At 54.7% G+C, this 18,973-nt stretch overlaps 1 protein-coding gene across 1 annotated transcript in view; it reads right to left on the bottom strand.

The window, feature by feature from the left end:
- Positions 1-3,675: 3,675 nt before the first annotated feature.
- STX18 (syntaxin 18) overlaps positions 3,676-18,973 on the bottom strand; it is a 33,956-nt gene continuing 18,658 nt past the window's right edge. The window contains 7 exon segments of the mRNA XM_076058988.1: positions 3,676-3,955; positions 3,957-3,974; positions 6,416-6,462; positions 6,465-6,495; positions 13,000-13,069; positions 16,601-16,659; positions 18,036-18,109. Of these exon segments, the coding sequence (XP_075915103.1) occupies positions 3,878-3,955; positions 3,957-3,974; positions 6,416-6,462; positions 6,465-6,495; positions 13,000-13,069; positions 16,601-16,659; positions 18,036-18,109 (377 nt within the window). The 3' untranslated portion in view covers positions 3,676-3,877.

The following is an 18,973-nucleotide window of genomic DNA, read 5'->3' on the forward strand; positions in this document are numbered from 1 at the left end:
GGGCGGGCAAAGTGGTGGGCGTGGTCCACTTGCCCGGTCACTCTCACCCAGTCACTCACCCAGTCACTCAGTCACTCACTCAGCCACTCACCCACCCACTCACCTCACCCAGTCACTCAGCCAGTCACTCACTCAGCCAGTCACTCACCCACCCACCCACCTCACCCAGTCACTCACTCACTCACTCAGCCAGCCACTCACTCACCCAGTCACTCACTCAGCCAGTCACTAACTCATCCAGTCACTCACCCACCCACCTCACCCAGTCACTCACTCAGCCAGCCACTCACTCACCCAGTCACTCACTCAGCCAGTCACTCACCCACCCACTCACCCACTCACTCACTCAGCCAGCCACTCACTCAGCCACTCACTCACTCAGCCACTCACTCACTCATCCAGTCACCACTCACTCACCCACCCACCCACTCACCCACCCACTCACTCACCCACTCACTCACTCACCCACTCACTCACCCACTCACTCACTCACCCACTCACTCACTCACCCACTCACTCACTCACCCACTCACTCACTCACCCACCCACCCGCCCAGAGACACGCAGTGACAGTGACACAATGTGTAGAGGAAGTTTATCAGCGCGGGAGTCACAGCTCCAGCTCCTCATCCTCCTCTTGTCAACGATGCCGGGGGGGGATATTTAACGTCTCAGATTAATGGTTGGGTGGGTGGGTGGGTGAGTGAGTGGGTGAGTGAGTGGGTGGGTGAGTGGGTGGGTGAGTGAGTGGGTGGGTGAGTGGGTGGGTGAGTGAGTGGGTGGGTGAGTGACTGGGTGGGTGAGTGGGTGGGTGAGTGAGTGGGTGGGTGAGTGAGTGGGTGGGTGAGTGAGTGAGTGAGTGGGTGGGTGAGTGAGTGGGTGAGTGAGTGGGTGGGTGAGTGAGTGAGTGGGTGAGTGGGTGAGTGAGTGGGTGAGTGGGTGAGTGGGTGGGTGGGTGAGTGGCCAATTATCAACAGGGTTGAATCCACACCGCAGAAAAAAACCCGTCAGGTGGTTGTGGTGGTGGTAGTAGTGGTGGTGGTTGATGTGGTAGTGGTAGTTGATGTGGTAGTAGAGGTAGTAGTAGTGGTGGTGGTGGTAGTAGTAGTGGTAGTAGTGGTGGTTTTTAGTGGTAGTAGTGGTGGTGGTTGATGTGGTAGTTGATGTAGTAGTAGTAGTAGAGGTGGTAGTTGTGGTGGTAGTAGTAGAGGTGGTAGTTGTGGTGGTAGTAGTAGTAGAGATGGTAGTTGTTGTGGTAGTAGTAGTGTTGGTGGTAGTCGTGGTGGTTTTTAGTGGTAGTAGTGGTGGTTGATGTGGTAGTAGTAGTAGTTGTGGTTGTAGTAGTGGTGGTGGTAGTAGTTGTGGTGGTAGTAGTAGTGGTAGTAGTTGTGGTTTTAGTAGTGGTGGTGGTAGTTGTGGTGGTGGTGGTAGTAGTAGTTGTGGTAGTAGTAGTTGTGGTTGTAGTAGTGGTAGTAGTTGTGGCGGTAGTAGTTGTGGTGGTAGTAGTAGTTGTGGTGGTAGTAGTAGTGGTAGCAGTAGTGGTAGTAGTTGTGGTGGTGGTAGTAGTAGCAGTAGTGGTAGTAGTAGTTGTGGTTGTAGTAGTGGTGGTGGTAGTAGTAGTGGTGGTAGTAGTAGTGTTGGTGGTAGTAGTGGTGTTGGTGGTAGTAGTGGTGGTGGTAGTGGTGGAGGTAGTGGTGGTGGTAGTAGTAGTGTTGGTGGTAGTAGTGGTGGTTTTTAGTGGTAGTAGTGGTGGTTGATGTGGTAGTAGTAGTAGTGGAGGTAGTAGTAGTAGTCGAGGTAGTAGTAGTAGTGGAGGTAGTAGTAGAGGTGTAGTAGTTGTGGTAGTAGTAGTAGTTGTGGTGGTAGTAGTTGTGGTGGTAGTAGTTGTGGTTGTAGTAGTGGTGGTAGTTGTGGTGGTAGTAGTTTTGGTGGTAGTAGTAGTAGTGGTAGTAGTTGTGGTGGTAGTAGTAGTAGTGGTAGTAGTTGTGGTTGTAGTAGTGGTGGTGGTAGTTGTGGTAGTAGTAGTGGTAGTAGTTGTGCTGATAGTAGTTGTGGTGATAGTAGTTGTTGTGGTGGTAGTAGTGGTAGTAGTAGTGGTGGTAGTAGTTGTGGTGGTAGTAGTTGTGGTGATAGTAGTTGTTGTGTTGGTAGTAGTGGTAGTAGTAGTGGTAGTTGTGGTGGTAGTAGTTGTGGTGGTGGTAGTAGTAGCTGTGGTAGTAGTAGTAGTGGTAGTTGTTGTGGTGATAGTAGTTGTAGTGGTAGTAGTAGTGGTAGTAGTAGTTGTGGTAGTAGTAGTGGTAGTAGTTGTGGTGATAGTAGTTGTGGTGATAGTAGTAGTTGTGGTGATAGTAGTTGTGGTAGTAGTTGTAGTAGTGGTAGTAGTAGTTGTGGTAGTAGTTGTAGTGGTAGTAGTAGTTGTGGTAGTAGTTGTAGTGGTAGTAGTTGTGGTGGTAGTAGTAGTTGTGGTGATAGTAGTTGTGGTGATAGTAGTTGTTGTGGTGATAGTAGTTGTTGTGGTGATAGTAGTTGTTGTGGTGGTAGTAGTAGTAGTTGTTGTGGTGGTAGTAGTAGTAGTTGTGGTGGTAGTAGTTGTGGTAGTTGTAGTAGTGGTAGTAGTTGTGGTAGTAGTAGTAGTTGTGGTAGTAGTAGTAGTTGTTGTGGTGGTAGTAGTAGTTGTGGTAGTAGTAGTGGTAGTAGTTGTGGTAGTAGTAGTAGTGGTAGTAGTTGTGGTGGTAGTAGTAGTAGTGGTGGTAGTAGTAGTAGTGGTGGTAGTAGTTGTGGTAGTAGTAGTAGTGGTGGTAGTTGTGGTGATAGTAGTTGTGGTAGTAGTAGTAGTAGTTGTGGTGGTGATAGTAGTTGTTGTGGTGGTGGTAGTAGTAGTTGTGGTAGTAGTAGTGGTGGTAGTTGTGGTGGTAGTAGTTGTGGTAATAGTTGTAGTGGTAGTAGTAGTAGTTGTGGTGGTGATAGTAGCTGTTGTGGTGGTGGTAGTAGTTGTTGTGGTGGTGGTAGTAGTAGTTGTGGTAGTTGTTGTGGTGATAGTAGTTGTTGTGGTAGTAGTTGTAGTAGTGGTAGTAGTTGTAGTGGTAGTAGTTGTAGTAGTGGTAGTAGTTGTTGTGGTAGTTGTAGTAGTAGTGGTGGTAGTAGTAGTTGTGGTGATAGTAGTTGTTGTGGTGATAGTAGTAGTAGTGGTAGTAGTTGTGGTGATAGTAGTTGTGGTGGTAGTAGTAGTAGTGGTAGTAGTTGTGCTGATAGTAGTTGTGGTGATAGTAGTTGTGGTGGTAGTAGTTGTAGTGGTAGTAGTTGTAGTAGTGTTAGTAGTAGTTGTGGTGGTAGTAGTAGTAGTTGTGGTGATAGTAGTTGTGGTGATAGTAGTTGTGGTGATAGTAGTTGTGGTGGTAGTAGTTGTAGTGGTAGTAGTTGTAGTAGTGTTAGTAGTAGTTGTGGTGGTAGTAGTAGTAGTAGTTGTGGTGATAGTAGTTGTGGTGATAGTAGTTGTGGTGGTAGTAGTTGTAGTGGTAGTAGTTGTAGTAGTGTTAGTAGTAGTTGTAGTAGTGGTAGTAGTAGTAGTAGTTGTGGTGATAGTAGTTGTGGTGGTAGTAGTTGTAGTGGTAGTAGTAGTAGTAGTGGTGGTAGTTGTGGTGGTAGTAGTAGTAGTGGTGATAGTAGTTGTGGTGGTAGTAGTTGTAGTGGTAGTAGTAGTGGTGGTAGTTGTGGTGGTAGTAGTGTTGTGGTGGTCGCTTAAGAGGACTTCCGCAGTCCCGACTCCTCAATCCTCCCCGTGCCAGGCGCGGTGCGCGCTGGGCCGCAAGCGTCCACGGTGCCGGCCGGCTCGGTGCCAGGCACGGTGCACGCACAGCCACAGGGACGGTGGCGGTGGCTATCCCCCGTACCAGTCGAGGAACAGGAGCGAGAAGGAGCACATGGTGAGGAAGAAGAGAATCCAGACACGGAAACCCAGCGTTGTTCTTCATCGCCTGGGGGGGTAGGTGAGGGGGTAGGTGAGGGGGTAGGTGAGGGGGTAGGCGAGGGGTAGGTGAGGGGTAGGTGAGGGGGTAGGTGAGGGGTAGGTGAGGGGTAGGTGAAGGGGTAGGCGAGGGGGTAGGCGAGGGGTAGGTGAGGGGTAGGCGAGGGGGTAGGCGAGGGGTAGGTGAGGGGTAGGAGAGGGGTAGGCGAGGGGGTAGGTGAGGGGGTAGGCGAGGGGTAGGTGAGTGGTAGGTGAGGGGTAGGTGAGGGGTAGGTGAGGGGGTAGGTGAGGGGGTAGGTGAGGGGGTAGGTGAGGGAGTAGGTGAGGGGGTAGGTGAGGGGTGAGGTGAGGGGTAGGTGAGGGGGTAGGTGAGGGGTAGGTGAGGGGTAGGTGAGGGGGTAGGTGAGGGGTAGGTGAGGGGTAGGCGAGGGGTAGGTGAGGGGTAGGTGAGTGGGAAGATGAGTGGGTAGGTGAGGGGGTAGATGAGTGGATAGGATGAGTGGGGGTAGGTGAGGGGGTAGGTGAGGGGTAGGTGAGGGGTAGGTGAGGGTAGGTGAGGGGTAGGCGAGGGGTAGGTGAGGGGTAGGTGAGGGGGTAGGTGAGGGGTAGGTGAGGGTAGGCGAGGGGTAGGTGAGGGGTAGGTGAGGGGAGGCGAGGGGTAGGTGAGTGGTAGGTGAGGGTGAGGTGAGGGGGTAGGTGAGGGGGTAGGTGAGGGGGTGAGGTGAGGGGTAGGTGAGTGGGTAGGTGAGGGTAGGTGAGGGGGTAGGTGAGGGGTAGGTGAGGGGTAGGTGAGGGTAGAGGGTAGGTGAGGGGTAGGTGAGGGGTAGGTGAGGGGTAGTGAGGGGGTAGGTGAGGGGTAGGTGAGGAGGGTAGGGGAGGGGGTAGGTGAGGGGTAGGTGAGGGTAGGTGAGGGGTAGGTGAGGGGAGGTGAGGGGGTAGGTGAGGGGTAGGTGAGGGGTAGGTGAGGGTAGGTGAGGGTAGGTGAGGGTAGGGTAGGGGTAGGGGGTAGGTGAGTGGGTAGGTGAGGGGTAGGTGAGGGGTAGGTGCGGGGTAGGTGAGTGGTAGGTGAGGGGTGAGGTGAGGGGTAGGTGAGTGGGTAGGTGAAGGGGTAGGTGAGGGGTAGGTGAGGGGGTAGGTGAGGGGTGTGTGGGTAGCTGAGTGGGTAGCTGAGTGGGTAGCTGAGTGAGTAGATGAGGGGGTAGGCGGCGAGGGGTAGGCGAGGTGTAGGCGAGGGGTAGGCGAGGGGTAGGCGAGGGTAGTGAGGGGTAGGGCGAGGGGTAGGTGAGGGGGTAGGCGAGGGGTAGGCGAGGGGTAGGCGAGGGGTAGGTGAGGGGGAGGCGAGGGTAGGCGAGGGGTAGGCGAGGGTAGGTGAGGGGTAGGTGAGGGGTAGGCGAGGGGTAGGCGAGGGGTAGGCGAGGGGTAGGTGAGGGGTAGGTGAGGGTAGGCGAGGGGTAGGTGAGGGGGTAGGCGAGGGGTAGGCGAGGGGTAGGCGAGGGGTAGGTGAGGGGTAGGTGAGGGGTAGGCGAGGGGTAGGCGAGGGGTAGGCGAGGGGTAGGTGAGGGGTAGGCGAGGGGTAGGCGAGGGGTAGGCAAGGGGTAGGCGAGGGGTAGCTGAGCAGGTAGGCGAGGGGTAGGCGAGGGGTAGGCGAGGGTAGGTGAGGGGTAAGCGAGGGGTAGGCGAGGGGTAGCTGAGCAGGTAGGCGAGGGGTAGGCGAGGGGTAGGTGAGGGGTAAGCGAGGGGTAGGTGAGGGGGGTAGGTGAGGGGGTAGGTGAGGGGGTAGGTGAGGGGTAGGTGAGGGGTAGGTGAGGGGTAGCTGAGTGGGTAGGTGAGGGGTAGGTGAGGGGGTAGGTGAGGGGTAGGTGAGGGGTAGGCGAGGGGTAGGTGAGGGGGTAGGTGAGGGGGTAGGTGAGGGGGTAGGTGAGGGGGTAGGTGAGGGGTAGGTGAGGGGTAGGTGAGGGGTAGGCGAGGGGTAGGCGAGGGGTAGGTGAGGGGTAGGCGAGGGGTAGGTGAGGGGGTAGGTGAGGGGTAGGTGAGGGGGTAGGTGAGGGGATAGGAGAGGGGTAGGGTGAGGGTAGGCGAGGGGTAGGCGAGGGGTTGGTGAGGGGTAGGTGAGGGGTAGGTGAGGGGATAGGAGAGGGGTAGGTGAGGGGTAGGCGAGGGGTTGGTGAGGGGTAGGTGAGGGGTAGGTGAGGGGATAGGAGAGGGGTAGGTGAGGGGTAGGCGAGGGGTTGGTGAGGGGTAGGTGAGGGGTAGGTTGAGGGGGTAGGTGAGGGGGTAGGTAGGGGGTAGGTGAGGGGTAGGTGAGGGGTAGGTGAGGGGTAGGCGAGGGGTAGGCGAGGGGTAGGCGAGGGGTAGGTGAGGGGGTAGGTGAGGGGGTAGGTGAGGGGTAGGTGAGGGGTAGGTGAGTGGGTAGCTGGGGGGTAGGTGAGGGGGTAGCTGAGGGGTACTCACCTCACGTATCTCCTCATTGCCCTCCTTGATGTTTTCCGTTGTTCCACGACCGTGGAGTGGACCAGGTCAATGTCTCTCTCCTGGAGAGAAACGCTCACCACGTCACTCACCACTCACTCACCACGTCACTCACCACTCACCACGTTACTCACCACTCACCACGTCACTCACCACTCACTCACCACGTTACTCACCACTCACTCACCACGTTACCCACCACTCACTCACCACTCACCACGTTACTCACCATTCACTCACTCACACGTCACTCACCACTCACTCACCACGTTACTCACCACTCACCACGTCACTCACCACTCACTCACCACGTTACTCACTCACTCACCACTCACCACTCACTCACCACGTTACTCACCACTCACTCACCACTCACTCACCACTCATCACCACTCACTCACCACTCACTCACCACGTTACTCACCACTCACTCACCACGTTACTCACCACTCACTCACCACTCACTCACCACGTTACTCCCACACGTCACTCACCACGTCACTCACCACGTCACTCACCACTCACTCACCACTCACTCACTCACCACGTTACTCACCACGTTACTCACTCACCACTCACTCACCACTCACTCACCACGTTACTCACCACTCACTCACCGCTCACTCACCACGTTACTCACCACTCACTCACCGCTCACTCACCACTCACTCACCAATCACCACGTTACTCACCACTCACTCACCACACAATCACCGCTCACTCACCACGTTACTCACCACTCACTCACTCACTCACCACGTTGCTCACCGCTCACTCACCACGTTACTCACCACTCACTCACACGTGACTCACCACTCACTCACCACTCACTCACCACTCACTCACACGTTACTCACCACTCACTCACCACGTTACTCACCACTCACTCACCACGTTACTCACACTCACTCACCACGTTACTCACCACGGTACTCACCACGTCACTCACCACGTCACTCACCATGTCACTCACCACGTCACTCACCACTCACTCACCACCTATCCTCACCACGTTACTCACACGTTACTCACTCACCACTCACTCACACTCACTCACTCACTCACTCACCACGTTACTCACCACTCCACGCACCGCTCACTCACCACGTTACTCACCACTCACTCACCGCTCACTCACCACTCACTCACCACTCACCACGTACTCACCACTCACTCACCACACAATCACCGCTCACTCACCACGTTACTCACCACTCACTCACTCACTCACCACGTTGCTCACCGCTCACTCCACCACGTTACTCACCATCCACTCACCACCGTGACTCACCACGTTACTCACCACTCACTCACCACTCACTCACCACTCACTCACCACGTCACTCACCACTCACTCACCACGTTACTCACCGCTCATCACCACTCACTCACCACTCACTCACCACTCACTCACTCACCACGTCACTCACCACTCACTCACCACTCACTCACCCGTTACCACCACTCACTCACCATGTTACTCACTCACCACTCACTCACCACGTCACACCACGTTACTCACCACTCACTCACCACTCACTCACCACTCACTCACCACGTACTCACCACTCACTCACCACTCACTCACCACTCACTCACCGCTCACTCACTCACCACGTTACTCACCACTCACTCACCACGTTACTCACGCTCACTCACCACTCACTCACCACTTACTCACCACTCACTCACCACGTCACTCGCCACTCACTCACCACTCACTCACCACGTTACTCACACACTCACCACGTTACTCCACTCACTCACCATGTTACTCACTCACCATGTTACTCACTCACCACTCACTCACTACTCACTCACCACGTTACTCACCACTCACTCACCACTCACTCACCACTCACTCACTCCACCACTCACTCACCGCTCACTCACTCACCACGTTACTCACCACTCACTCACCACGTTATTCACCACTCACTCACCACTCACTCACCACGTTACTCACCACGTTACTCACCACGTCACTCACTCACCACTCACTCACCACGTTACTCACCACTCACTCACTCACCACTCACTCACCACGTCACTCACCACTCACTCACCACTTTACTCACCACGTTACTCACCACTCACTCACTCACCACGTTACTCACCACGTTACTCACCACGTTACTCACCACTCACTCACTCACCACTCACTCACCACGTTACTCACACTCACTCACTCACAACTCACTCACCACGTCACTCACCACTCCACTCACCACCGTTACTCAACACTCACTCACTCACCACGCTACTCACCACGGTACTCACCGCTCACTCACCATCACTCACCACTCACTCACCACGTTACTCACCACTCACTCACTCACCACTCACTCACCACGTTACTCACCATTCACTCACTCACACGTTACTCACTCACCACTCACTCACCACTCACCACGTTACTCACCACTCACTCACCACTCACTCACCACTACTCACCACGTTATCACCACTCACTCACCACGTTACTCACCACTCACTCACCACTCACTCACACGTTACTCACCGCTCACTCACCGCTCACTCACACTCACCACTCACTCACCACTCACTCACTCACCACTCACTCATCACAGTTACTCACCACGTTACTCTCACCACTCACTCACCACTCACTCACCCCACGTCACTCACCACGTTACTCACCACTCACCCACCACGTTACTCACCACTCACTCACCACGTTACTCACCACTCACTCACTCACCACTCACTCACCACCCTACTCACCACGTTACTCCCACGTGACTCACCACTCACTCACCACGTCACTCACCACGTCACTCACCACGTCACTCACCACTCACTCACCACGTTACTCACCACTCACTCACTCACCACTCACTCACCACTCACTCACCACGTTACTCACCCACGTTACTCACCACGTTACTCACCACTCACTCACTCACTCACCACTCACTCACCACTCACTCACCACGTTACTCACCACGTTACTCACCACTCACTCACCACGTCACTCACCACTCACTCACCACTCACTCACTCACCACGTTACTCACCACGTTACTCACTCACTCACTCACACACCTCACCACTCACTCACCACGTTACTCACCACTCACTCACCGCTCCCTCACCACGTTACTCACCACTCACTCACCGCTCCACTCACCACTCACTCACCTCACCACGTTACTCACCACTCACTCACCACTCACTCACCACGGTCACTCACCACGTCACTTCACCACTCACTCACCACGTCACTCACCACGTTACTCACCACGTCACTCACCATCACTCACCACTCACTCACCACGTCACTCACCACGTTACTCACCACTCACTCACACGTCACTCACACTCACTCACCACTCACTCACCACTCACTCACCACGTTACTCACCACTCTCACCACGTTACTCACTCACCACTCACTCACCACGTCACTCACCCGTTACTCACCACTCACTCACCTCACCCACTCACTCACCACGTTCACTCACCACGTTACTCACCAGTTACTCACCACTCACTCACTCACACCACTCACTCACTCACCACTCACTCACCACTCACTCACTCACGTTACTCACCACTCACTCACCACGTCACTCACCACGCTCACTCACCACCCACTCACACTTACTCACCACTCACTCACCACTCACTCACACTCACTCACCACTCACTCACCACGTTACTCAACCAGTTCACTCACCATCACTCACCACGTTACTCACCACTCACTCACCACTGTTACTCACTCACCATGTTATCCTCACCACTCACTCATCTCACTCACCACGTTACTCACCACTCACTCACCACTCACTCACCACCACTCACTCACCGCTCACTCACTCACCACGTTACTCACCACTCACTCACACGTTCTCACCACTCACTCACTCACTCACCACGTACTCACCACTGTACTCACCACTCACTCACCACTCACTCACCACGTTACTCACCACTCACTATCACTCACTCACTCACTCACCACGTTACTCACCACTCACTCACTCACCCACTTCACTCACCACGTCACTCACCACTCACTCACCACGTTCACTCACCACGTTACTCACACTCACTCACTCACCACGTTACTCACCGCTCACTCACCACTCACTCACCACTCACTCACCACTCACCACGTTACTCACCACTCACTCACTCACCACTCACTCACCACGTTAGTCACCACTCACTCACTCACCACTCACTTACTCACCACTCACTCACCCCGTTACTCACCACTCACTCACCACTCACTCACCACTCACTCACCACGTTACTCACCACGTTACTCACCACTCACTCACCACTCACTCACCACTCACTCACCACGTTACTCACCGCTCACTCACCGCTCACTCACCACTCACTCACTACTCACTCACTCACTCACCACGTTACTCACCACGTTACTCACCACGTTACTCACCGCTCACTCACCACTCACTCACCACGTTACTCACCACTCACTCACCACTCACTCACCACTCACCACTCACCACGTTACTCACCACGTTACTCACCACGTTACTCACCACTCACTCACCACGTCACTCACCACTCACTCACCACTCACTCACCACTCACTCACCACGTTGCTCATCACGTTACTCACCACGTTACTCACCACTCACTCACCACGTTACTCACCACGTTACTCACCACTCACTCACCACGTTACTCACCGCTCACTCATCACTCACCACGTTACTCACCACTCACTCACCACTCACTCACCACGTCACTCACCACTCACTCACCACTCACCACGTCACTCACTCACTCACTCACCACGTTACTCACCACGTTACTCACCACTCACTCACCACGTCACTCACCACGTCACTCACCACGTCACTCACCACGTCACTCACCACGTCACTCACTCACTCACCACGTTACTCACCACGTTACTCACCACGTCACTCACCACGTCACTCACCACGTCACTCACCACGTCACTCACCACGTTACTCACCACTCACTCACCACGTTACTCATCACGTTACTCACCACTCACTCACCACGTTACTCACCACGTCACTCACCACGTCACTCACCACGTTACTCACCACGTCACTCACCACTCACTCACCACTCACTCACTCACCACTCACTTACCACGTTACTCACCACGTTACTCACCACTCACTCACCACGTCACTCACCACGTTACTCACCACTCACTTCACCACGTTACTCACCACTCACTCACAACGTTACTCACCACTCACTCACTCACCACTCACTCACCACGTTACTCACTCACTCACTCACCACGTTACTCACCACTCACTCACTCACCACTCACTCACCGCTCACTCACTCACTCACCACGTTACTCACCACTCACTCACCACGTTACTCACCACTCACTCACCACGTTACTCACTCACCACTCACTCACCACTCACTCACTCACCACTCACTCACTGACTCACCACGTTACTCACTCACCACGTCACTCACTCATGCACTCACTCACCACGTCGCTCACCAGAGCACTCACCCACTCACCACGTCACTCACTCACTCACTCACCACGTCACTCACTCACTCACCAACTCACTCACTCGCCATGTCACTCACTCGCTCACCAACTCACTCACTCACCATGTCATTAACTCACTCGCTCACCACGTCACTCACTCACTCACTCACGTCACTCACCCACCCACTCACTCACTCACCCACTCACCACGTCACTCACTCACTCACTCACCAACTCACTCACTCACCATGTCACTCACTCACTCACCAACTCACTCACCCACTCACCAACTCACCCACTCACTCACCACGCCACTCACTCACCACGTCACTCACCCACTCACCACGTCACTCACTCACCAACTCACTCACCACGTCACCCACTCACCACGTCACTCACCCACTCACCACGTCACCCACTCACTCACTCACCTCACCAACTCACTCACTCACCATGTCACTCACTCACTCACCAACTCACTCACCACATCGCTCACAAACTCGCAGACCAACTCACTCACTCACTCACCACGTCACTCACTCACCAACTCACTCACTACGTCGCTCACAAACTCGCTCACCAACTCACTCACTCACCAACTCACTTACTCACCACGTCACTCACTCAACCACTCACCACGTCACTCACCCACTCACCACGTCACTCACTCACTCACCAACTCACTCACTCACCACGCCACTCACCCACTCACCACGTTACTCACTCACCAACTCACTCACTCACCACGTCACTCACTCCCTCACTCACCCACTCACCACGTCACTCACCAACTCACTCACCCACCCACCACGTCACTCACTCACTCACCACGTCACTCACCCACTCACCACGTCACCCACTCACCACGTCACTCACCCACTCACCAACTCACCACGTCACTCACTCACTCACCATGTCACTCACTCACCAACTCACTCACCACGTCACCCACTCACCACGTCACTCACTCACCACGTCGCTCACCAGCTCACTCACTCACCACGTCACTCACTCACCACGTCGCTCACCAGCTCACTCACCCACCCACCACGTCACTCACTCACTCACTCACCTGCTGTAGAACTTTGTCCGTGAATATCTCCTGGAGTCTGGAAATCTCCACCACCTTACCCTCGATTTGCCTGTAAGATATTCAACATCATCACCATCATCAACATCATCAACATCATCACCAGCATCATCACTATCATCAACACCATCATCAACATCATCCTCATCATCAACATAATCATCAACATCATCATCCTCATCATCAACATCATCATCCTCATCATCAACATCATCATCATCAACATCAACTATCATCATCAACACCATCATCAACATCATCCTCATCATCAACATCATCATCAACATCATCATCCTCATCATCAACATCATCATCCTCATCATCAACATCATCATCATCAACATCAACTATCATCATCACCATCATCATCAACATCATAATCAACATCATCATCATCATCACCATCAACATCATCATCATCACCATCATCATCACCATCATCATCAACATCATCATTACCATCAACACCATCACCATCATCATCATCAACATCATCACCATCATCATCAACATCACCATCATCATCACCATCATCATCAACATCATCATCAACATCATCACCATCATCAACATCATCATCATCAACATCATCACCAACATCACCATCAACATCATCACCATCATCATCAACATCATCATCCCCATCATCAACATCACCATCATCATCACCATCATCATCACCACCATCAATACCATCATCATCACCATCATCACCATCATCACCATCAACACCATCAACATCATCACCATCATCAACATCATCATCACTATCATCAACACCATCATCACCATCAACATCACCATCAACATCATCATCATCACCATCATCACCATCATCAACACCATCATCATCACCATCAACACCATCAACACCATCATCAACATCATCATCATCATCACCAACATCATCATCACCAACATCATCATCATCAACAACACCATCATCATCAACATCACCATCATCACCATCAACACAATCATCATCAACATCACCATCATCAACATCAACATCACCATCAACACCATCATCATCATCAACACCATCAACATCACCTTCAACACCATTATCACCAGCATCATAAACATCATCAACATCATCATTAACATCATCATCAACACCATCATCATCAACATCATCACCGCTATCACCATCAACATCATCACCACCATCATCATCACCATCACCGTGGGTGGTTGAGTTAGTGGGTAGGTGGGTGGGTAGGTGAGTGGGTAGGCGAGTGCGTAGGCGAGTGGGTAAGCGGGTGGGTAGGCGAGTGGGAAGATGAGTTTGTAGGTGAGTGGGTAGGCGGGTGGGTAGGCGAGTGGGTAGGTGAGTGTCTAGGCGAGTGGCTCGGTGGGTGGGAAGATTAGTGAGTAGGTGGGTGGGTAGGTAAGTGAGTAGGCCGGGGGGTAGGCGAGTGGGTAGGTGAGTGGGTAGGTGAGTTGGTAGGTGAGTAGGTGAATGGGTAGGTGAGTTGGTAGGTGGATAGGTGAGTCGGTAGGCGAGTGGGTAGGTGAGTGGGTAGGTGGGTGGCTAGGTGAGTTGGTGAATGGGTAGGTGAGTGGGTAGGTAAGTCGGTAGGTGAGTGGGTAGGTGAGTGGGTAGGTGAGTTGGTAGGTGAGTTGGTAGGTGGGTAGGTGAATGGGTAGGTGAGTGGGTAGGTGGGTAGGTGGGTGGGTGGGTAGGCAAGTGGGTAGGTAGGTGGGTGAGTCGGTAGGTGAGTGGGTAGATGAGTGGGTAGGTGGGTGCATAGGTGGGTGGGTAGGCGGGTGGGTAGGTGGGCGAGTTGGTAGGCGAGTGGGTAGGTAGGTGGGTGGGTGAGTGGGTAGGTGAGTTGGTAGGTGAGTGGGTAGGCGGGTAGGATGAATGGGTAGGTGAGTGGGTAGGTGGGTAGGTGGGTGGGTAGGTGGGTGGGCGAGTGGGTAGGTGGGTGGGTGGGTGAATCGGTAGTGAGTGGGTACGTGGGTGCATAGGTAGGTGGGTGGGTAGGTGGGTGGGTAGGTGGGTAGGTGGGTGGGTAGGTGGGTGGGTAGGCGAGTGGGTAGGTGGGTGGGTAGGTGGGTAGGTGAGTGGGTAGGTGGGTGGGTAGGTGGGTAGGTGAGTGGGTGGGTACGTGGGTGGGTAAGTGAGTGGGTAGGTGGGTAGGTGGGTGGGTAGGCAAGTGGGTAAGCGGGTGGGTAGGCGAGTGGGTGGGTGAGTCGGTAGGTGCGTGGGTAGGTGGGTGGGTGAGTGGGCAGGCGAGTGGGTAGGTGAGTGGGTAGGTGGGTGGGTGGGTAGGTGGGTAGGTGGGTGGGTGAGTGGGTAGGCGAGTGGGTAGGTGAGTGGGTAGGTGAGTGGGTAGGTGGGTGGGTAGGTAGGTGGGTAGGTGAGTGGGTAGGTGGGTGGGTAGGTGGGTGGGTAGGCGAGTGGGTAGGCGAGTGGCTAGGCGGGTGGGTAGGTGGGTGGGTAGGTAGGTGGGTAGGTGGATGGGTAGGTGGGTGGGTAGGTGGGTGGGTAGGCGAGTGGGTAGGCGAGTGGGTAGGCGAGTGGGTAGGTGGGTGGGTAGGTGGGTGGGTGGGTGAGTGGGTAGGTGAGTTGGTAGGTGAGTGGGTAGGCGGGTAGGATGAATGGGTAGGTGAGTGGGTAGGTGGGTAGGTGGGTGGGTAGGTGGGTGGGCGAGTGGGTAGGTGGGTGGGTGGGTGAATCGGTAGTGAGTGGGTACGTGGGTGCATAGGTAGGTGGGTGGGTAGGTGGGTGGGTAGGTGGGTAGGTGGGTGGGTAGGTGGGTGGGTAGGCGAGTGGGTAGGTGGGTGGGTAGGTGGGTGCGTAGGTGAGTGGGTAGGTGGGTGGGTAGGTGGGTAGGTGAGTGGGTGGGTACGTGGGTGGGTAAGTGAGTGGGTAGGTGGGTAGGTGGGTGGGTAGGCAAGTGGGTAAGCGGGTGGGTAGGCGAGTGGGTGGGTGAGTCGGTAGGTGCGTGGGTAGGTGGGTGGGTGAGTGGGCAGGCGAGTGGGTAGGTGAGTGGGTAGGTGGGTGGGTGGGTAGGTGGGTAGGTGGGTGGGTGAGTGGGTAGGCGAGTGGGTAGGTGAGTGGGTAGGTGAGTGGGTAGGTGGGTGGGTAGGTAGGTGGGTAGGTGAGTGGGTAGGTGGGTGGGTAGGTGGGTGGGTAGGCGAGTGGGTAGGCGAGTGGCTAGGCGGGTGGGTAGGTGGGTGGGTAGGTAGGTGGGTAGGTGGATGGGTAGGTGGGTGGGTAGGTGGGTGGGTAGGCGAGTGGGTAGGCGAGTGGGTAGGCGAGTGGGTAGGTGGGTGGGTAGGTGGGTAGGTAGGTGGGTAGGTAGGTGAGTGGGTAGGTAGGTGAGTGGGTAGGTGGGTGGGTGGGTAGGTGGGTGGGTAGGTAGGTGGGTAGGTAGGTGAGTGGGTAGGTAGGTGAGTGGGTAGGTGGGTGGGTGGGTAGGTGGGTGGGTAGGTGGGTGGGTGGGTAGGTGAGTTGGTAGGTGGGTGGGTGGGTAGGTGGGTGGGTGGGTAGGTGAGTTGGTGGGTAGGTGGGTGGGTAGGTGGGTGGGTGGGTAGGTGAGTGGGTAGGCGAGTGGGTGAGTTGGTAGCTCACCGTACTTCACCCATGAGGCTGCTCATCTCCTCCAGAAGACGGTCGTTCTCCCTGTGGAACTACACACACAGACACACACACACACAGACACACACACACACAGACACACACACACAGAGACACACACACACAGAGACACACACACACAGAAACACACACACACAGAGACACACACACACACAGAGACACACACACAGACACACACACACAGAGACACACACACAGAGACACACACACAGAGACACACACACACAGAGACACACACACAGACACACACAGAGACACACACACACAGACACACACACACACACAGAGACACACACACACACACAGAGACACACACACACACACACACAGAGACACACAGACACACACACAGAGACACACAGAGACACACACACAGAGACACATAGACACACACACAGAGACACACACACAGTGATGTCACTGATGCTGCTGATGATGGTGGTGATGGCGGTGGTGATGATGGTGGTGATAGCGGTGGTTATGATGGTGGTGGCGGTGATGATGGTTGTGATGATGGCGGTGATGGCGGTGAAGGTGGTAATGGGGGTGATGGTGGTGATGATGGTGATGATGGTGGTGATGGTGATGATGATGGTGGCGGTGATGGTGGCACTGATGAAGGCGATGGTGGTGGCGGTGGTGGTGGTGGCGGTGATGGTGGCGGTGATGGTGATGATGGTGATGATGGTGATGATGATGGTGGTGATGGTGGTGATGGTGATGATGGTGGTGGTAGTGGTGATAGCAGTGATGGTGGTGATAGTAGTGATGATGGTGGTGATGGTGATGATGATGGTGGCGGTGATGGTGGTGATGATGGTGATGGTGGTGATGGTGATGATGATGGTGGTGGTGATGGTGATGATGATGGTGGCGGTGATGGTGGTGGTGATGGTGGTGATGATGGTGGCGGTGATGGTGGTGGTGGTGGTGATGATGGTGATGATGGTGATGATGGTGATGGTGGTGGTGATGGTGGTGATGATGGTGATGGTGGTGATGATGGTGATGATGGTGATGGTGATGATGATGGTGATGGTGGTGATGGTGGTGATGGTGGTGGTGATGATGATGGTGATGATGGTGATGGTGGTGATGATGATGGTGGTGATGGTGGTGATGATGGTGATGGTGATGATGATGGTGATGATGGTGGTGGTGATGATGATGATGATGGTGCTGATGATGGTGATGATGATGATGGTGATGATGATGGTGATGATGATGGTGGTGATGGTGGTGGTGATGATGATGATGATGTTGGTGATGATGATGGTGATGATGATGGTGGTGATGGTGGTGGTGATGATGATGATGATGTTGGTGATGATGATGGTGATGATGATGGTGATGATGGTGGTGATGATGATGGTGATGATGGTGGTGATGATGATGGTGATGACGTCACCATCTGGATCTCCTCCGCCGTGAGATCTCCGTCATCGTAGGCTGACAGCTCACCGCTCTCCACGGGGAACACTCCTGGGGGGTGGGGGGGGGGGGGGGTGGGGGGGAGTGGTGGGGGGGAGTGGTGGGGGGGTGGTGGTGGGGGAGTGGTGGGGGGAGTGGTGGGGGGGGAGTGGTGGGGGAGTGGTGGGGGAGTGGTGGGGGAGTGGTGGGGGGAGTGGTGGGGGAGTGATGGGGGAGAGATGGGGGGGGAGTGGTGGGGGAGTGGTGGGGGAGTGATGGGGGGGAGTGATGGGGGGAGTGATGGGGTACAACCACTTTTGCGTCAAAAAATATCCTTCAGCATCATCACATCCACCTCCACGACCTCCACCACCACCTCCACCACCACCTACACCACCACTTCCACCACCTCCACCACCTACACCACCACCACCTCCACCACCACCACCTCCACCACCACCTCCACCACCTCCACCACCCCCACCACCTCCACCACCTACACCACCTACACCATCTACACCACCTCCACCACCTCCACCACCTCCACCACCTACACCACCTCCACCACCACCACCACCTCCACCACCTCCACCACCACCTACAACACCTCCATCACCTACACCACCTCCACCACCACCACCACCACCCCCACCACCTCCACCACCACCACCTACACCACCACCACCACCCCCACCTCCACCCCCACCTCCACCACCACCACCACCACCACCTCCACCACCTCCACCTACACCATCTACACCACCTACACCATCTACACCACCTCCACCACCACCTCCACCACCTCCACCTACACCATCTACACCACCTCCACCACCACCACCACCACCTCCACCACCTACACCACCTCCACCACCACCACCTCCACCACCTCCACCACCACCACCTCCACCACCTACACCACCTCCACCACCTACA

The sequence above is a fragment of the Petromyzon marinus genome (assembly GCF_048934315.1).
Source record: "Petromyzon marinus isolate PM22_M1 ecotype Great Lakes invasive population chromosome 83 unlocalized genomic scaffold, UKy_Petmar_22M1.pri1.0 chr83_unloc.3, whole genome shotgun sequence".
NCBI lineage: Eukaryota > Metazoa > Chordata > Hyperoartia > Petromyzontiformes > Petromyzontidae > Petromyzon > Petromyzon marinus.